The sequence below is a fragment of the Sinohyriopsis cumingii genome, unplaced genomic scaffold (assembly GCF_028554795.1).
Source record: "Sinohyriopsis cumingii isolate HCF-2022 unplaced genomic scaffold, ASM2855479v2 utg001505l, whole genome shotgun sequence".
NCBI lineage: Eukaryota > Metazoa > Mollusca > Bivalvia > Unionida > Unionidae > Sinohyriopsis > Sinohyriopsis cumingii.
The window spans coordinates 815,203-834,501 of record NW_028316006.1 but is presented as its reverse complement, the minus strand read 5'-3'; the positions used below and the strand labels follow the sequence as shown (position 1 = coordinate 834,501).

Here is a 19,299-nt window from a genome sequence, read left to right as displayed (position 1 = left end):
GTGTTGACTTGAAGTTCAATTAAAATTAGTCCGTCACTTATCCAGAAATTCTTTATCTTGTGTTCACTTTTCAATATGCTTATGCATTTGATCCACTCTACACTGTGCTAGTCAGATCTTCATTAATAAATATTTGCCATGTTTTGTTTGGCTATGCCGCTTCTGTTGAACCCAATGAGTCAGAATGTATTGATGCATCATCCACAGACTGAGGTCTTCTAACGACAAATAAACTTTACAATTATCAGTTTTGATCCAAAAGTTCTTGGGGCTCCAACTCTGGGAGATCTACAGAGCCCAAAGGGAGGGATATCAGCCCCAAATTTTGCAGCAAGGCCAAGAACAATGTTTTTTTTTAAATTCTGCATATCTGTACACTGTTTCTATGGCAATACATTTCAAGTTCTTCATTCCTAGAATCATTAAGAGACTCCAGTGATTTTTGTCTAGCTTCTAAAGAATCATTAAGAGACTCCAGTGATTTTTGTCTAGCTTCTAAAGAATTTGTATTCAAATCCTTCTCATTCAACTCTTTTTGTAATTCAGCAAAAAAATTTTCTTCAAGTTTTCTACTGACAACAGAACAGACTGCATCTGCAATCTGACTCAGAACCAACTAATTTTGTAATGCTATGATGAGCAAACTTACTAGATCATTGGTTGCGATAGCACTTATTTTCACACACACACTCACACATGCATATACACACACACACACACATATAACTGCAGCACACTACAAAAGTTAGATTGGTGTCAGTTTCAAAGTATTCACTGTCACTTAGAGTTAATACTTTGATATCCAACTTTCACTTCTTGCTGAACTAGTGGAAGAGATATGAACATTTTCACCAGTTGCTTTTTCTTTTACTTTTCGATTTTCTTGGTAGACTTAGAAGCATTAGCAAAAACAGTCAAGTGCTGCATTAAGGTTCATCACATAGCCATTTATAATCAATAAAATATCAACAAAATGACAATCCCAATAGATTAATCTATAAAATACCAACAAAATAACAATCCCAATAGATTAATCTATGAAATACCAACAAAATGACAATCCCAATAGATTAATCTATGAAATACCAACAAAATGACAATCCCAATAGATTAATTTATGGGGGGCCCCGAGTGGCCGAGTGGTCTAAAGCGCTCTCCATTACGGATCACTGTCATCTCACCTCTGTCTGCGTGGGTTCGAGTCCAAGGCTCGGCTAGCGTGGGTACGTGGGAAAGCCTGCCAGTAGCTTCTCGTGGGTCGGTGGTTCTTCCCTGGGTTTGTCAGGGTTCTTCCTCCACCATTAATACTGGCCGCCATGTATAGCCTATCATGTGCTGAAAAATGGCGTTAAACACTACAACAACAACAACAACAACAGATTAATCTATGAAATATAAACAAAATGACAATCCCAATAGATTAATCTATGAAATACATGTACCAACAAAATGACAATCCCAATAGATTAATCTATAAAATATCAACAAAATGACAATCCCAATAGATTAATCTATAAAATACCAACAAAATGACAATCCCAATAGATTAATCTATAAAATACCAACAAAATGACAATCCCAATAGATTAGTCTATAAAATACCAACAAAATGACAATCCCAATAGATTAATCTATAAAATACCAACAAAATGACAATCCCAAAAGATTAATCTATGAAATACCAACAAAATGACAATCCCAAAAGATTAATCTATGAAATACCAACAAAATGAAAATCCCAATAGATTAATCTATGAAATACCAACAAAATGACAATCCCAATAGATTAATCTATGAAATACCAACAAAATGACAATCCCAAAAGATTAATCTATAAAATACCAACAAAATGACAATCCCAAAAGATTAATCTATAAAATACCAACAAAATGACAATCCCAATAGATTAATCTATAAAATACCAACAAAATGACAATCCCAATAGAGTAATCTATGAAATACCAACAAAATGACAATCCCAATAGATTAATCTATGAAATACCAACAAAATGACAATCCCAATAGATTAATCTACGAAATACCAACAAAATGACAATCCCAAAAGATTAATCTATAAAATACCAACAAAATGACAATCCCAATAGATTAATCTATGAAAAACAAACAAACAACATAATATGCTGTTAAAATTGCTTTGATGAATATCTCCATGGTATCCATACTTTTGCACACACTTTTTTTATAGAGAATACGTGCAATATTTTCTTTAGTTGAATGACTTGTCTGCCTATAGCACACTATGCTCATTAGATATAAATATACACTGTGTGCTTAACTTTTGTCATTGATTGTAGATTGTAAGGGTCATTTGCAAACAACATATTACATATCTAACTTCTGTCCATGACTGTAGATTAAACTTTAAGATAATGATCATTTGTAAAGAAAATGTTTACTTAGATTTGACTTCAGGACCTTGGCTTTTCCTTTGGAAATTATATTGTCTAAATGAATTTTGTCTTTTAAGTTATAAATAAATTGTTTACTTATATTTAGGTTCAAAATCTAGCTTTATATACAAAACTTAGAATGTTCTAGAAACAAACTTTTGATACACATCCTGTTCATCTTGTTGTGTCTTAGGTTTTTATATACGATCAAAGTTTTAAACAAAGTCTTCATCCCTATTTTAATATCAGTCTTTGTGTAACCATTTTTAGCTGTGTTCAGATACAATTTGAGAGGAATTATTTACTTAAATTATTCATTGGAATTACAATGTGATCATGGACATTTTGGACTAAAAAACAATACATTGGGCTTATTGTGAATTAATTCAAAGACATTTTGGATTTTACCATTGTGATACAGCCAGACCACTGGTACATCAACACATTCAAGACTATTGGTACATCAGCACAATCAAGATTGGAATTCATTCAGAATATTCTAAACTTTTGGACTGATAGAACACATAGGGTTATTTCGAATTTAATTCACAATACTGTAAGTTCCTCCAAAATCTTCACTTTGTAACGCAGAAAATTAATTTCTTGAATTTTTACAAAACTTGGTTTTGCTTTTTCTGTAACTTAGTTTAAGATTAGTGAAAACATAATGCACAACATCATGACATCCTGTGGTTCAAAATATCACTAAGATGCAGCACTGGACATCAATATGCAGATCACAATCATCATGATTTTGTGTGATTACACTTTATATGTAGTGTGCAAAAAAAACCATTTGATCATGAGCTAAATGCGCAGGTGTAACCAATGCCAGTAAAATGTGAAATGTATCTAACTGTTTTTTTTTTCTGGTATGGGTGTGGCAGATAGAAATACAGTTTGATGATTCTAGTATGAACAAGGCTTGAGAAACAAACTGTGTGTGAAATATAGCTCACAGTGATCTACTTTTGTTATGAAGGTTTTAGTACTCATCATGACACATCTCTCACCAAATCTTATTGTTCCAGATATAAGTATTTATACAGCGTGCAAAGAAACCTTAAATGAACACAAAAACTTAGCCAAGAATGTACAATTGATGTACAAGCAAAAAGTTCATCCCCTCACCCAGCTCACCAGGGAGTATGTGCTATGAAACACACTCCAAACTGCTGCCTAGAACCTAGGAAGAAAGAATGGTTGACATTCAGTGAAGGTGTACATCTGTGTGGATGGCAACACTAATGACAGGTGTAGTGCAATGGACTACCTCCATTTCATAGAGATAAGCTAAAAATGCTGTCCTTATGACTTATGTGTTGTAATTAACAGAATATAAACGTTTAATGCCTAAAGCTTCTTTTAGTTTTTATTAATTATACCATACTTTCAAATGATTTATACCAATAACTCTTCATGCTTCACTTTTTGGCCTAAGGTAGTCTTGGAGACAGTTCAGTCTGATTAAAAATTGATCTATTTATATAGATCTGACATACACCAATAAAAGTTCATGTTCTGGCAACCTTTGGAATTCGAAAACCATGTATTTTAGTAGCCAATTACAACAGCATTGCATTTTGTGTTAGTGAGATTTTGCTAAAATTGATAGGTTTTGAATAAAGTGCTTGCACTTAATAAATTAAAAGTTGTAATTTGATTAGAGAATTGAATATGACCTCATGAGTGTGTCCATCAGATCTTCATTTTAATCCCAAGGTGGGGGTAACTGGAAAACTGAGGAAACAATCAAACCTGAATGCACGTCCTCTTTTCCTCCCCAATGCAGGGATCATGCCTTAAATGTTTTGTGTAAACTACCAAGGAAGACAGTCCAAAAAATCTGTCTCATTAACAAAACTTTTGTCAATAGCTGATATTGACCATCAGAATAAAAATACTATGTCTGAGACAGATTTATCAATTTTTAAATAAGCATGCCACCATGGCACTATCTTGCAACTCTGCATTATTTACACATGGTACAGTTAACGTCATTACAGGTACTCGAAATTCCAATAGCCCATTTCCTGGGCAAGTGAATTTTCACATGGGCAATAAAATATTTAGATGTTAATTTCCAATTTTTACATTTCAAACCTGTAGTCTACTCATTAGATAACTTTCTATCTTGCACATTCCACATTAAGACTGGCATGAAACATGCAGATTTTTTTCAATACAATTTGTTATACTGAAAAAAACACAATAAAGTTTGGTCATTTACCCATGATACCAAGGAATGAATGTACAGAATTCAATAATCAATTAAAAATCTGAAATTAAAATTTGACTATGACAACTGAATATTCAAATCAATTTTCAAGGCTTATATTAACAGAAAATATACCTTCTGTCTGTTTTCCTGTTCCAACACTCTCTGCTGCTAAAGGTGCTGTTACTTTCACTTCTGGCATATTCATGATGGTTTTGGAGGACAACTGATTTAAGTTTGAGTCAGGGTCCAGCCCCAACTGTATCAAAACACCATCAGTCTTACTTTCTTGCATATTTTGATCACTGAGCATTTCCTGGTTATCACTCTGAGGTGGAAGGTCAACATAGAATGAGCTGCAGCTCTCTTGAGAAGGTGAGTTTTTTCGATCAAAAAATGAGAATAATGTTGTTTTAAAATTGCCATGCTTAGATGCCAATTTTGGAGAGCCTAACAAGGAGTTTAAAGATCCCTTAGTTGCAATGCTTCTTTTTGGAGACTGGTGAGGACATAAATTAAGCTCTAAGCTTTTAATCTGCTTCATAATGTCCATGTTGCCATGTTTTTCACATACTAATGCCAGTGCTTCTACAAGAGACGACAATGACTTTGAGCATATTTGATGATAATCAGCCTCCATCTTCAGTAACAACAAGATACATCTGAAAATAACCTAGAAATGAAAACATAAAACAAAATCAGTTAATAAATTCAATCCACAGAGAAACTAGAAATGCATTCATGGAACAATGATACTGCACCAAAGTGCCAAGATTACCTGAACAAAAAACTTAATTAAGGTGTGATGAATGGACAGATGGATGAATCAATGAACAGACATAAAAGGGTAATATTATATGCCCCTATTATTATATGCTCATTTTTTTCTCTGTTCATTTTGCATTGTCAGAATCATTCAATATTTTACAATACTGAACTCGCATGCAACTTCATACTGCACTCATAAAGGAACTACGTTTTATTGTAAACAAACAGTGGACACAAATGCTAGCACTTTTGATTTGTAAACAAATCATGTACACTCGCGTAGTAGGCGCTTTACATTTTAGTTGATTAAATTTGTTTCTGAATGAAGTAAAGCAGATGTTTCGAGGACTGCAACATACCAGCTGCTTTGGCACATTCCGCGTTTACTTTTTTAATACAATATTTTGGATTTAGGCTAGCTATACAGCAGACACCAGAAAGGGTCCTTACAAATAACATGCAAGTGACAAGGCGTAAACTGTCTTCTTTAGCTGGTAATAAGAATGGCAAAAAATATATTTAGTTTTACATCCTGAATTTCCTCAAAATGTACTTTCTTAGTTCTGCAAATCCAAATTACATGAGCCTTGTCATAGGTTCTCAATCTTAATTACACATGTTGAAATTGTACTGTAATTTCATATATAAGTGCAATTACATCCTCCTTACTGCACTCAAAATGACATAAGCATTAAATTCCATAGCGTCTTTTTGATAATTGCAATTGAGAGACTTCAAATTTTTCTCACATTATGATTTCAAATATTAAATGACAGAAACAGACACACATTTGCAGATGTCAACATGCTTCTCCCTAGCTTTTTCAATCCGATGTATTTCATTTGGAATTGTCACATATAAATCCAGTCCATCAGAAATTTCAAAGAATACACAAAAATAACAAAATCTATTCATTCCAGATCAAATGGAAAAGTTGTTGCAATGTGCATTCATTCAAAATATGACTCAAATTTCAATTTTAACTAGACATGCCATTTATTTTCGAAAGTTACGTCTAGTGCGCAACTAAGTTCAAATTTATCTGGGTGGAGTTATGTGCACAGTAATAATGTTGTTGTTGTGTAATGATGAATCTGCACTTGTGTATTCAGTTTGGAATACAGCATACATTCAGTTACTTTGTTTCTTGTAGCGTATTTTGTTAATATAATTAAGCATTAGGTAGAATAAGAAAATGAGCATATACAAAAAAGGTTACTGCATTTGTATGGAAAAATATGAACTCGTTTTGTTGGATGGATATACTGCACTCCCAAGGTCATGCAGTATTCCATCCGAAAACTCATTCATATTTGCAGTAACCTATAATTATTGTCATGGGGCCTAATATATCTCTTTCTGCATATAATTCATTGATATGACCTGGATCCTTCCCTGCCCCTATGGTCTAGGCCCTTATTTATAACATAGAAACTGTTAACTGCCTTACCCTTACTTGGCATTATCAAGGGAAATAATCAGTGAAATACCATTAACAATGAAACCTAAATGTAATTTATTAGGAGTCAAGTTACCATGATGTATCTATCCACATGACAGTTGGGGGCCCCGAGTGGCCGAGTGGTCTAAAGTGCTCTTCGTTATGGATCACTGCCATCTCACCTCTGTCTGCGGCGGTTCGAGTCTAAGATTCAGCCAATGTGGGCATGTGAGAAAGCTTGCCAGTAGCTTCTCGTGGGTCGGTGGTTCTTTCTGGGGTTTTCTGGGTTCTTCCTCCACCATTAATACTGGCCGCCATGTATAGCCTATCGTGCTGAAAAATGGCATTAAACCCCACAACAACAACAACAACAACAACATGACAGTTGTTAGGAACAAATTCTGGATTCCTCATTTATTCATACATAAGGGATGGAACAAAAGTGTCCAGATCAACAGAATTTCACTATACATTAAACAGCAACAAGGCGAGGCAATGAGTGTATTGCAATTGATTATCTTTGGAAGAGTTATGTTGTAAATATCCTAATTTACTAACAGTTAAAAATGTCCTGGATCTAAAATAATGATATTAGTTATGATTTGCTGAAACTGATATTTCACCCTTACACATTTAAACTTTTTATCACCAGAACAATTTATAAAAACAGCCAAAACTGTTCGATTCTTCTGGATGGCTGCAAGTGTAAAGTTACATTGTAAATAGAGAAAGTGATAAATGGAGACAGACAGACAGACAGACAATTATTTTATACCTGAAAATCTCCAAGGTTTTTACTATCACCAACTCCTTGTTTATCCAGTTGTCCAGACCCTTTCTGCAGGCTTTGGAGAAGACTGTTAATTTCTTTCAGCTTTCCCAAAGACTTCTCTTTCATGTCCGAGTCATCAGCAACGTCCTGAAGCAAGTGGAACATCTCTGTCCCAAACTTGTCATTGCTACTAACTTTAATTTGGTTTCCTAAGGATTTAAGGAGATCACTCTCTGTATCTTCTAAAGTCTTCCAAGCATTTCCAAACCTTGACAACTTCTCCAGACACTGATGTAGTGCTGTCTCTGAACTGGGTTTTGACTCCGCATCATATTCTGTTATGCCAACACCCTTGTTTCTTGTGGTATCAAAATTCTGTGCATCTTTTTTGTTATCCATTGCTAGCATTTAATCAATCAACTGTTGAGTAAAGGACCTTCAAACTTGTCATTCCATAATACTAGCTACGTACAAAAAATGTGAGTCATTGCCCTGCAACCAAATATTAGTATCTTCCATCTTTTTTATCAACCGCTCAAATTTGAAACTAAATATCTAAACACTGTAATTATCATTCCTTTGTCACATAAATGTTTTGCTAATCTAAAATCCTTGAATCAGTCAATGATTTAGAAACATGACTGAAACAAGAGCAGAATAAACACCCAATAATGCCACGATTCACAATTCCAAGGCAATGGTCCTGATCAATTTTACTAAATCACAAACATGTTGCCTGGCTTGTTATTTCTGACCCTGTGGTCACCTCCATGTATACTTCCCTATCCCATATTACAGAGAAATGTGTATGCGGAGTCTTACCCTGAAAAGAAACAAAAAACACTTAAGTTTTGTATAACATTATATAACTTTTACAGGATGGGTATCACACTGTGTGATGTGTGCAATATTTTGTATAACATTATACAACTTTTACAGGATGGGTATCACACTGTGTGATGTGTGCGATATTTTGATTTTTAACAGAGCTTTAACAAGTTTTCAGTCATATCACTATGATGCAGCAGTTTTTAGTGATATCAAGCACTGAAGCATCATGCTGCAGAAATGTAGCATCATGACCCACCCAGTCACATTATCCTGACACCAGTCTGACCCGTCACCAACCTATTAATGCTGTGCGCCAAGCGAGGCAGCTGCTAGTACCATTTTTATAAGTCTTGGTGTCACTAGGCCAGGGTTCAAACCCTCGACCTCCCACATCTGAGGCATTCTAACTACTTAGGCCTCCAGATCAGTGGTATGTGAGGATAGAATGAGCAAAAAGTAACTAGCTTGTCAAGTGTGTGTGTGTGATTTGGATTTTTAACGTAGCTTTAAAAAAATTTCAGTCATATCGCAATGATGTCAACAGTGTGACAGTTTATAGTGATGTCTAGCCCTGGGGCATCATGCCACAGGCATGTAGCATAATGTCCCACCCAGTCACATTACCCTGACACCAGACCGACCAATCCTAACACTAACCTCTTAATGCTGAGTGCCAAGCGAGGCAGCTGTTAGTACCATTTTTGTAAGTCTTTGGCATGACTTGGCCGGGGATCGAACCCACAACCTACCGCATCCGAGGCGGACACTCTAACCACTAGGCCACTGGTGCGGTCCGCTTGTCAAGTGTATCTCTTACAAGTGCACAATATTATACGTGCAATACTATATATATATATTGTACTTGCAAAGAAAATTACACAGTATGCAAAATAGTAATTCTTGGGATTCAACCAAAATAGGGTCTATATGGATATAAATACTGTGAATATTTAAACTTTAAAACTGAAGAAACATGATATCTATTTTAATAATTTCCATCTATTATATAATTTATTACTGTTTTCTATCTTTGACAAAAGCTTTAGCTAGGCAGGGACAGCAAGATACAAAATAGCATGAAGAAGGACTAAAATCACTGTCACATATTGGGGTATATTTTATTTTGATCATGAGGTGCAACAAGAAAAATGCCATGGAATACATATGCCTCCATTGCTCTCTTCAAAACAAAACTGAGGAAAAAGCATTTTAGCATCACTGATAAAATTTCCTTACTGCTGATAATCTGAAAAAGAATACAGTTATACCATTAATATTCAGGGAAAAGGAAGTTACTATAGTTTCATTCCACACAGCATGGCAAATTTTATGATCTTTAACTCCATAAATTTTCCGGTCAGCATCATTAAATGTAGTTAAAACTACCATAAAATACTTCATGTGAAACAAATTGGATACTTTAGCTAAATTTAATAAAGCTGATCTGAACTGAATGATAGGATAAAATCTGTGATGCTGTGTGGAATGAACTATAGTGAAAAAGACAAAGCTGAGGTAGTGATCTGACCTCGTCTTATACTCAAGGAAGTATAATGTATAATGTACAACGTTTGAAAATTCAACTTATACTCTGCATCAACTTATAGGACGTAAAAAATGCAAGATGTATTTTATGTCAATGCCACACGTGATATAAGTGGAGTAGTAACAGTAAGGTTTTCAAGATGGCTGTGGTCATATGTTGGACAGAATTTTCAGTAGAACTATCTACATTTTGCACAGGACTAAACATACATTGTAAGAAATCTTTGAAGTCAAAATACTATGTCAATATTACCATCTATTGAGGAGGAGTAGAATCAGTAGGATTTTCAAGACGGTCATATCGATGGTACCATTTTCACTGAGTACCAACTAGACATCATTTGAATTCTTCTTGTGAAAATCCAATGTTAAGATAACCATCAGTTTAGAATGAGGCATGAAAACGGATTTTCAAGACAGCCACATTGGTTTCCATATTGGATATTCAAAGGGCACCACATTCATTTAGTACCAGATAGACATACAAAATTACTGTTATGAAAACCACATGTCAATAAGACTATCCATTCAGCAGGAGTAACAGTAACAAGATTTACAAGATGGACAACATGGCTGTAATATTTACTGTAAGCAGCAATATCAGATGGGCACCATTTTCATTTACAGCAAAATAGATAACATGAACCATTACTGACAACCCTTTGTCAATATCACCACTCTTCAACAGTAGTGACAACAGAATTTTCATTATGGATGCCATGGTAACCAAAAATGATATCATAATAACTCCAGTTCAATTAGGTCAACAAGGCAACTTCATTGGTCTTTTAATGAAAAACCTCACTTAAATAAGAATATTCAATTAGGTAAATGAATAAGATTTTCAAGATGGTCACCATAGTTGCCATATTTTAAGTCTATGGAACACCATTTTAAACTTGACAAATCAGAAATCATAAGGCTTTTAAGTCAAAACCCTATTATTTTGTATATCTAATTTAGTTTAATTGTTAGTTTGTTAGTTTAACAATTTTTTTTTTAGTTCATTACATACTATTGTAATGTAACTTTGTATGCTGGACTTGACCTTGTTGAAAATTGAGTTCATTTCTGCTTGACCTGACTGACTTTTATTTCATTTTGTGTAAACAACTAATACATAGCTAAATTATTTTCTCTGAGTATGCACTTACCATCTGGATCATTATTAATTGAAGTAAATGTTTATTTGGGTCTAAGTTTTGGAATTTCCTGAATGTAATCCAGGTTATGGTTTTGATTTTGTAAACATCAGGATCATTCTAGGTAATGGGTTTTATTAGAAAATACAGTGAAGTAGAGAACTATATAATCTTGTAATTGTAAGGATTTGGTCATTTGTGCTTTAACATCTAGCACTTTCAAGTTGTATTATGCTGTGTCCAGTTGGGATGAATTATTTTCTTCAAATTATTGAATTTAAATTTCAAGTGATTATTTTCTCTGGAAATACAAAAGTGGTCTGATATATTCTTGGATAAATACATTCACTGGAATTTATACTGAATTTAAACCTGGAATTATATTAATGTGATTCAACAAAAATAACATGTAATACTCTATAAGCTATATCAGACACACCATGGCCTTCAGATTTTGGATTTCTTCAGGACTTGTACTGAATTTTATTCAGGACTTTAAAACTACTAGGACTTATGTCAATAATTCTTGGATTATTTTGAGATTTAAATCACAATACCGTAAGTTCTTTTTTTTATTTATCATTTTCAACTTGTATTCTAGGGAAATAAATTATTTTGTTAAATTTTACAAAGCTTGTAATCTTACACTCGTTGCTGTTTCTTATTTTAAGAGCACAGACTCGTAACGCTATATCAATACAAACATCCAGTGAAGAGTAGCAATCAGATGGCCACCATGGTAGCCACATTGGACTTCAGATTGGAACAATTATCATCTAGTTCTAAATAAACATTATAAGTCTTTCAGTGAAAATTCTATGTTAGTATGACAATCCATTCAGAAATAATATTTTAAACATGGACACTGTAGCAGCCATACTTGAGGGGTATCATTTTCAACTGGAGCCATCAAGATATCATACAATGTCTTGTCATGAAAACCACAACGAACATCTCTGTTCAGGAGATGTCAAATAAGATTTTCATGATGGTCAACATGGTGGTCATGTTGAATGTCCATTAAGCCCAACTAGAAATCATATAAAGTCTGTCAGTAAAGCTCATTGTCAATACGACCATCCATTATGAAGAAGCAGCAAAAACAACTTCATCAAGATGGCCAATATGGCAGCTATACTGAATGTCTGAGGGGTACCATTTTCATTTAGGACCAACTAAACTCTGTAAGAAGAGTTTTAGTGAAAACCCATGTTGATATGATCATCCTAGTTCAATAAATCAACCCCCAAATATGTAATAATGCTGATGAATCATTTGGTATATGATCTCACATATTCATTAAATCGTGCAATTGATGCAGACAAATCTGTCCACATCAGTGTAATACTTTAGATGCTTACTGGTACTTTATTTGTGGCCCCAGAATTAAGGTTGGTTGTCTTCAGAGTATCTCTTGATAAAATTCTGTGTTTCACAACTTGTAAATCAACAATAAGACAACCCTACCACCTGTCACAATCTTGATCTCATGGTTACATCTAGATGTTCCATCATATCCAACCAATCAGAAGCTACTTTCACTCCTTCACTCATTTGAAAGATTTGGTTTTGTTGGTAATGTGACTTAACTCAGTGTAAGTGGATCTGGCATGTGACTGTCACATGTTCTTCAAAAGTAAGCATCTACAAACAGCTGGTAAGAGCATTTCAAATTACCCATCACAGTGGATTTTTTATTCAGTTCATTTAATGTGTGAATAGGCAAAAGTGAAAAATGGTAGATAACAGTTTGTGTTCATCAGTATCAGTGCATGTTTGGGAGCTGATTTATCAGCCTATAACTATCCACTGAGGAGGTTTTGAAAGCACATTTTCAAAATGGTTGAGCATGGTGGCCATTTTTATTTAGGTGCAACTAGACATCATAAGAAGCCTTTCATTGGAAACTCCACATCAATATGACCATCCATTTCAATAACAAGATAGTCAAGATAGTTATCAGAAAAGTAGGAAAAACTAGGGCTGCTATAAAGACTGAATATACCTGCATATTTCCTAATTAATGCCTCTTCACCATTTTTAAGAACAGACAATTTAAAAGATGCAGTGTAAAACGGGCTTTTCAATACCCATCTGTTTCAGATCCATGATTACAAGAAAATGCTGGCGCCCGGGGAAGAGTATGGACTTGGGCATGGGTTAGAAACTAACAAGAGAGGTTTTAGTAGAGTTGCACGTGACGAGAACGGAGTATATTAAATATGTTGATCAACTGATCATTTTAACTGTGCTCATATTTACAATGACTAAATTCAGTGGCAGAAAGACCCCCAGATGTACACATAGTTATTATAGGAGTACATCAAAAGAACAACTTCAGCTTTCATGTTCTAATAAATGCCTCTTCCCCCCTTTGGTAAATGAATGCCCTTGGGGGCATTAATTAGGGAATATACTGTATCCACAAATTGGGTCTGATACAAATTTATTCATGATGTTTGTGTTATAATATTCATAAGGTAAATAAACATAAATTATAACCATAGACATTAAAATCAGTGTCAGAAAGCTGACTATCAACAAATTTTGATGTGTGATCAAAACTGACCTAATCATGTACAAGTACCAAGGTTCACAAACTCAGTGAATTACAACCAAAAAAATCCAAGGTCATTTTGGTCTGGTTTTCAAAACTCCTTCATAACTTCAAACATGTTTGTGGTCAGATTTGCATCATTTTCTTTTAGAACCACACATAAACATTACATGAAGTGTTGTAATGATAAGCAGTGATAACAAGATTTTCAAGATGCCACTATAGTGTCATGCTATAGTCAGACAAGCACCACTTTACTTCAGAACCAGCTATGTATTGCTGTACTGTTTAAGTGATAACCACATGTGGATTCAAACAACCATCAAAAAAAGTAGCAACAAAAAGACTTTTGTAATGCATACATGTATCAAGACAGTTGGGGCGGGGGTAGATCTGCATGATCTTAATATGGGTTGTTTTCACAGATGTCATGATTGAGTATGCAATTACCCACAATGCAATGTAATCGCACTTGCGCCGCCATTATGAGTCCCTAACAAACCTTTGTCAACATTAGTCCTCATGTATATTCAAGATAATAATCTGATTTAACTGTCGATAAGGACATTTACTTCATTGAAACAATGCATATATTAAACCTGAAATTAAGTGTCTTGTAGAACGAAAATAAAACCAAGGTTAGAAGTTCCCTTGCTTTTATTGAAAAACATAATAGTGAAGCTGAACCGTAATCATGTATACTGCTATCATATAGAAATGCATTCTTATTTTACAAACAGGCAATATTGACATTTTTTAAAAGTGTGTCGTATCATATCCCTAAGCTTGTCATCTTGAAAGAGTATTTCCGAACAATGATTTTCGGGATATAATATCAGTTATGAATTAAAATTGTACAGCATGTGTTTTATGCCAGAACTTTACGTACAAATACTTTTCGCAACAGGTGTTTGTACCAAAGACAGTTGACAAACCAGTTTAATTAGACTGGTCAAATATTGTATTTGTTGTTGAGATGATGGACGTAGGATGATACTGAATGAAAGTGATAACCGTTCCAAAAGACCTTACATCTTCACTGTATTCAAACAAAACACATGCAAAACGGAACATGACTTTGTGTCTAATGTCAAAATGAAGTATTCCTGAAATGCTTTTAGAAATATTAAATTATAAATTAACAATTAACTTTTTAACTTGAAAGATAACCAACTGATTGATTTCATCCCATGAAAATTAAAAATTATTAAATGCTTCTGCTTGTTTGTGTATCCATTTCTTTATGCGTTTGTTCATCAATCGATCTTTTTGCTTGTGAAAGAATAACAAAGATTGTTGAAATTTAAATGTTTTACTTGAAGAAAACAAGTAGAAAAGTCACGCATTCTGTCTCGTGCGGTTGACATGCACAACAGAATGTGATATATTATTATATTCTTATGCACAAAATGAGACATGCCATCGTAATTATGTGGGAAGAACAATGTTATTAGGTGCCGATTTGAGGGGCTAGTGGCTCAAAATGGTGGATATGGAAGTACACACGTTTTGTGACGTCACGTTAAAACAACGGATATGCAAGACAAAATCAGATTTTGTTATTTAATGTCTGTCATCTGTTTGAAGAATTAGCTATTATGAGGTTTTTCCAATTCTGAGTGGTATATCTGGCATAACAGACTACATAAATGTGGAGTAAGATGAGTTTTGTGAAAACTCCATCATGATGGACACTCTGGCTGTGAAAATGCAGGATGCATTACCACCATTTCTATTCTGGACCAACCAGACATCATAACAAGTCTTTAAGTGAAAATTCAGGTTGATATGAACAAATATTCAGGAGGAATAGTCATAAAAAAAATGTTATGATGGCTACCATGGCATCCATACTGGACATCATGTAAGCTCCACTTGGATTTAAGACAGACAAAACATATTAACATTTTCTTTTATGATGACCCTCCTCCCGACATGTTGATATGACTATCTGTTATGGAAAAGTAGATATAACAAAATTGCAACTTTCAAAATCTTATGGAGCACCTTGTTATAGCAAGGATAAATGCTAACAGTAATTAAACATATCCCAACTGAAACATTCACAATGTACATCAAATGTGACAATAAGCAATAGGCATAAGTTTTCATTATGATTAGTGTTATACATTATTTCCAGTAGATATATTAAACCAACCTGCATATCATTGTCTTCAGGAGTTTTATTCATTATTTTAAATATTTATGGAATTGTTCTGGGCCTTGTATATGGATGAGGACAATGTGCAATATTGCATTCATCTAAAGGTACCAACATTTTGCTCACACAATAGGCCTTGCTTGCAAAGTGTACTGCCATTGGTCAAACGATGATTCATTGAATCAAAATCAAGTTTATGTAATCGATCAATGATGGCAGCATTACAAATGTATATGAATCACAACAAATGAAATTTTGATTATCAATGTCCGAATTCCCACCCCCAAAAATCGGTTAAAACTTTATTTAAAAAAATAGTCCATTGTCTTAAGATATAAAAAGGCATCTGAATTAGTATTAATCATTCGTGATTTATCGCTCAAAGACAGGTATTATCTCTAGCATTTGATGCGTGTATAGGTCCTAAGCACAAACTGATCGAGTTTATTTTTTAACCGTTAACGCCACTATTAGTAGATCCGAATAGCTTCGCAGGTCACGTAAATCATACCCAGATCAAATCCTTTATTTTCTCGTTAAAATTAGGTACAGAAAACATTAATTCTAAGACATAACCTAATATATCTTTGCTCGGCCCAGACTTGAACAAGGTCAATACTACAGTACTGGGCAGCAGCAATCACCCAGCTTCTCGTCCTTTTCCTGATGCCTGCAGTCATTGTAAAATCTAATTCAGATCATTTTTTTTTAAATTCTTTTTTTTTTGGGAATCAAACTAAACGCTTGCAATTATACGTATACATCCACTTCTGTTCAAAAAGAGTTAAAACAATACATTATAGTCTTAAAATATGAACACACCCCTTCAGTCCTTCTGCTTCTTGGTTTTCAACCGGAAATTATGGACCAAAAGCGCACTTTATTTGCTCTATCAAAACACTTGAAGGTTGTTGAGATATAAACCAGAACGCTTTTTTTCTCTCCATTAGCATTATTATTGGGAATGTAAGAGCTATTTAACTGATGATAAATAGGTATTGTTTAAGAAAGAAATAATGGGTGGTAATATATGGAGAAAGCTAATTACCATAGATCGTAAATTATACCTGAAAACCTCTAAAATAAGCACGCAAAAACTATGTAACGCCTAGATGTTGTCGGGTCAGAAAGGACCGATACGGAAATGTCCCAGGTTAAAAAGGACCTCTTTAAAAGATTGTCCAATAATAATAATAACAATAATAATAAATTTAATAATAATAATAATAATAAATTTAATAATAATAATAATAAATTAATAATAATAATAATAATAATAATAATACAAACTTTGCTTCCTTGTTTTTCAATAAGCCTCTAATCACTTTTCTTTTTTCAAACTGTACCTGCAGTTTATACTGAATGTTTTCAAAGCTGTATTGCAGCAATCAGATGTCAAAGTCATTTGCCCTACCTTTTACCAAAAGCAAAAAGAGTTCTTGATGCCATAGTCATATTCGAACTTGAAGGACGAATAACAACAGTCTGCGTCTATGTTCTAAACGAAAACTTAAAACTGATTTCGCCTTTGCTCGTGTGCGATAAGTATATTTGTGTTTGCTTATAGTATGTTTATAAACACTCCTTCCATTGCCTGATAGTGTGATAATATATTTGTTTGTACGTAAGTACACCGTGTCTATAAAGGCTCTGACCTTTTTTGTTGGATATTGGGGAAGGTATTGTATTCAACATCAATGAGCGGGTTCTGGATAGTAGGGTGTATGTTTGGTTGTAAACAAAAAGCGGCTGATGGATATTAATGTGTGAGTGTGTGTGTGTGAGTAGTTAAGTGGGATACCCTAGGGACAATGGGACTTAGCATTAAAAAGACCCCTGGGACACTCTAGGGACAATGGAAATTTAACATGGAGAAAAATCGTGGGTCACTCTAGGGACAATGGGAATTTAACATAGAGTTTGGGACTGTCTAGGGACAATGGGAAATTAACATGGGAATAGAGTTTGGGTTTGTCTAGGGACAAGGGGAATTGAATATGGGATTTTTTTTTTAAAAAAAGTTTTTTTTAAATTTAAATTTAAATTTAAATTTAGAAAAGGGGTAGGCAATGGAAAGGCTATCTCTTTTCGAGAAATATGGCTGGCCCTGAAAAGGGCCTTTGGGTTTTCTTCTGCTTCTAGTTTCTTCTTTTTCTCCACCAAGTTCTTATTTTATCTCCAACACTCTTTCTCTTCTTTTCTTTCTTTTGTTTCTCCTGCTCTTCTTTCTTCTTCTCTTCCTCCTCTTCTTTCTTCCTCTTCTCATTTTCTTCTTCTTTTTCAATCTTTTCGTTCCATTTGCTTATTCTTATTCTTTCCTCTTCATCCTCCTTCTCCTCCTTTATCTCTTTCATGACACCACTAATCTTGTCCTTTACCTTTTTTAAGTTATTAATTTCCATCTTTACACGATGGGGACTATAGGAATAATGGTCTTCAACCAGTCTTATCAACATCTGCTCCATCATTCCTAAGTTGTCTAAAACGTCTTGTAATGTTTGTATTTTGTCCATTTGGTTAGAAGCCATCTTCTTTTTTATTCTTTGCAGAATGGTTTGAACGGCGAATACTGTGGGTTCTTATACTTAAAGCGCGTACGTGAAGGAAAACATCCCCCTAAAACGTAAAATTGATCTTACCTAGATCATGACCAAACAACGCGCGGACGTGAAGGAAAACATCCCCTACTTTTTCATTTCATATAATAAAACCCAGACTATACTCTCCACATACGCTAAGAAACAATAAACAAATCCATAATCTACTATCCACACAATCGTACGTGAGCGGGTACAAACACAAACACACAAACACAAACACACAAACACATACGCTAAGAAACAATAAACAAAATCCATAATCTACTATCCTCACAATCGTACGTGAGCGCTTACAAAACCCAAACTATACTCTTCACATACGCTAAGAAACAATAAACAAATCCATTATCTACTATCCACACAATCGTACGTGAGCGGGTACAAACACAAACACACAAACACAAACACACAAACACATACGCTAAGAAACAATAAACAAAATCCATAATCTACTATCCTCACAATCGTACGTGAGCGCTTACAAAACCCAAACTATACTCTTCACATACGCTAAGAAACAATAAACAAATCCATTATCTACTATCCACACAATCGTACGTGAGCGGGTACAAACACAAACACACAAACACAAACACACAAACACATACGCTAAGAAACAATAAACAAAATCCATAATCTACTATCCACACAATCGTACGTGAGCGGTTACAAAACCCAAACTATACTCTCCACATACGCTAAGAAACAATAAACAAAATCCATAATCTACTATCCACACAATCGTACGTGAGCGGTTACAAAACCCAAACTATACTCTCCACATACGCTAAGAAACAATAAACAAAATCCATAATCTACTATCCACACAATCGTACGTGAGCGGTTACAAAAC

The 19,299-nt window shown here is 34.3% G+C and overlaps 1 protein-coding gene across 1 annotated transcript in view; it reads right to left on the bottom strand.

Annotated features, from left to right (window-relative positions):
- LOC149772440 (uncharacterized) overlaps positions 1–16,712 on the bottom strand; it is a 63,074-nt gene extending 46,362 nt beyond the window's left edge. Inside the window, exons 1-3 of the mRNA XM_089947823.1 lie at positions 16,669–16,712; positions 7,614–8,433; positions 4,765–5,302 (exon numbers count right to left, since the gene is read on the bottom strand). Coding sequence (XP_089803949.1) covers positions 4,765–5,302; positions 7,614–8,018 — 943 coding nt within the window. The 5' untranslated portion in view covers positions 8,019–8,433; positions 16,669–16,712. The remainder of the gene's footprint in view (positions 1–4,764; positions 5,303–7,613; positions 8,434–16,668) is intronic.
- Between the last annotated feature and the right edge of the window lie 2,587 nt (positions 16,713–19,299).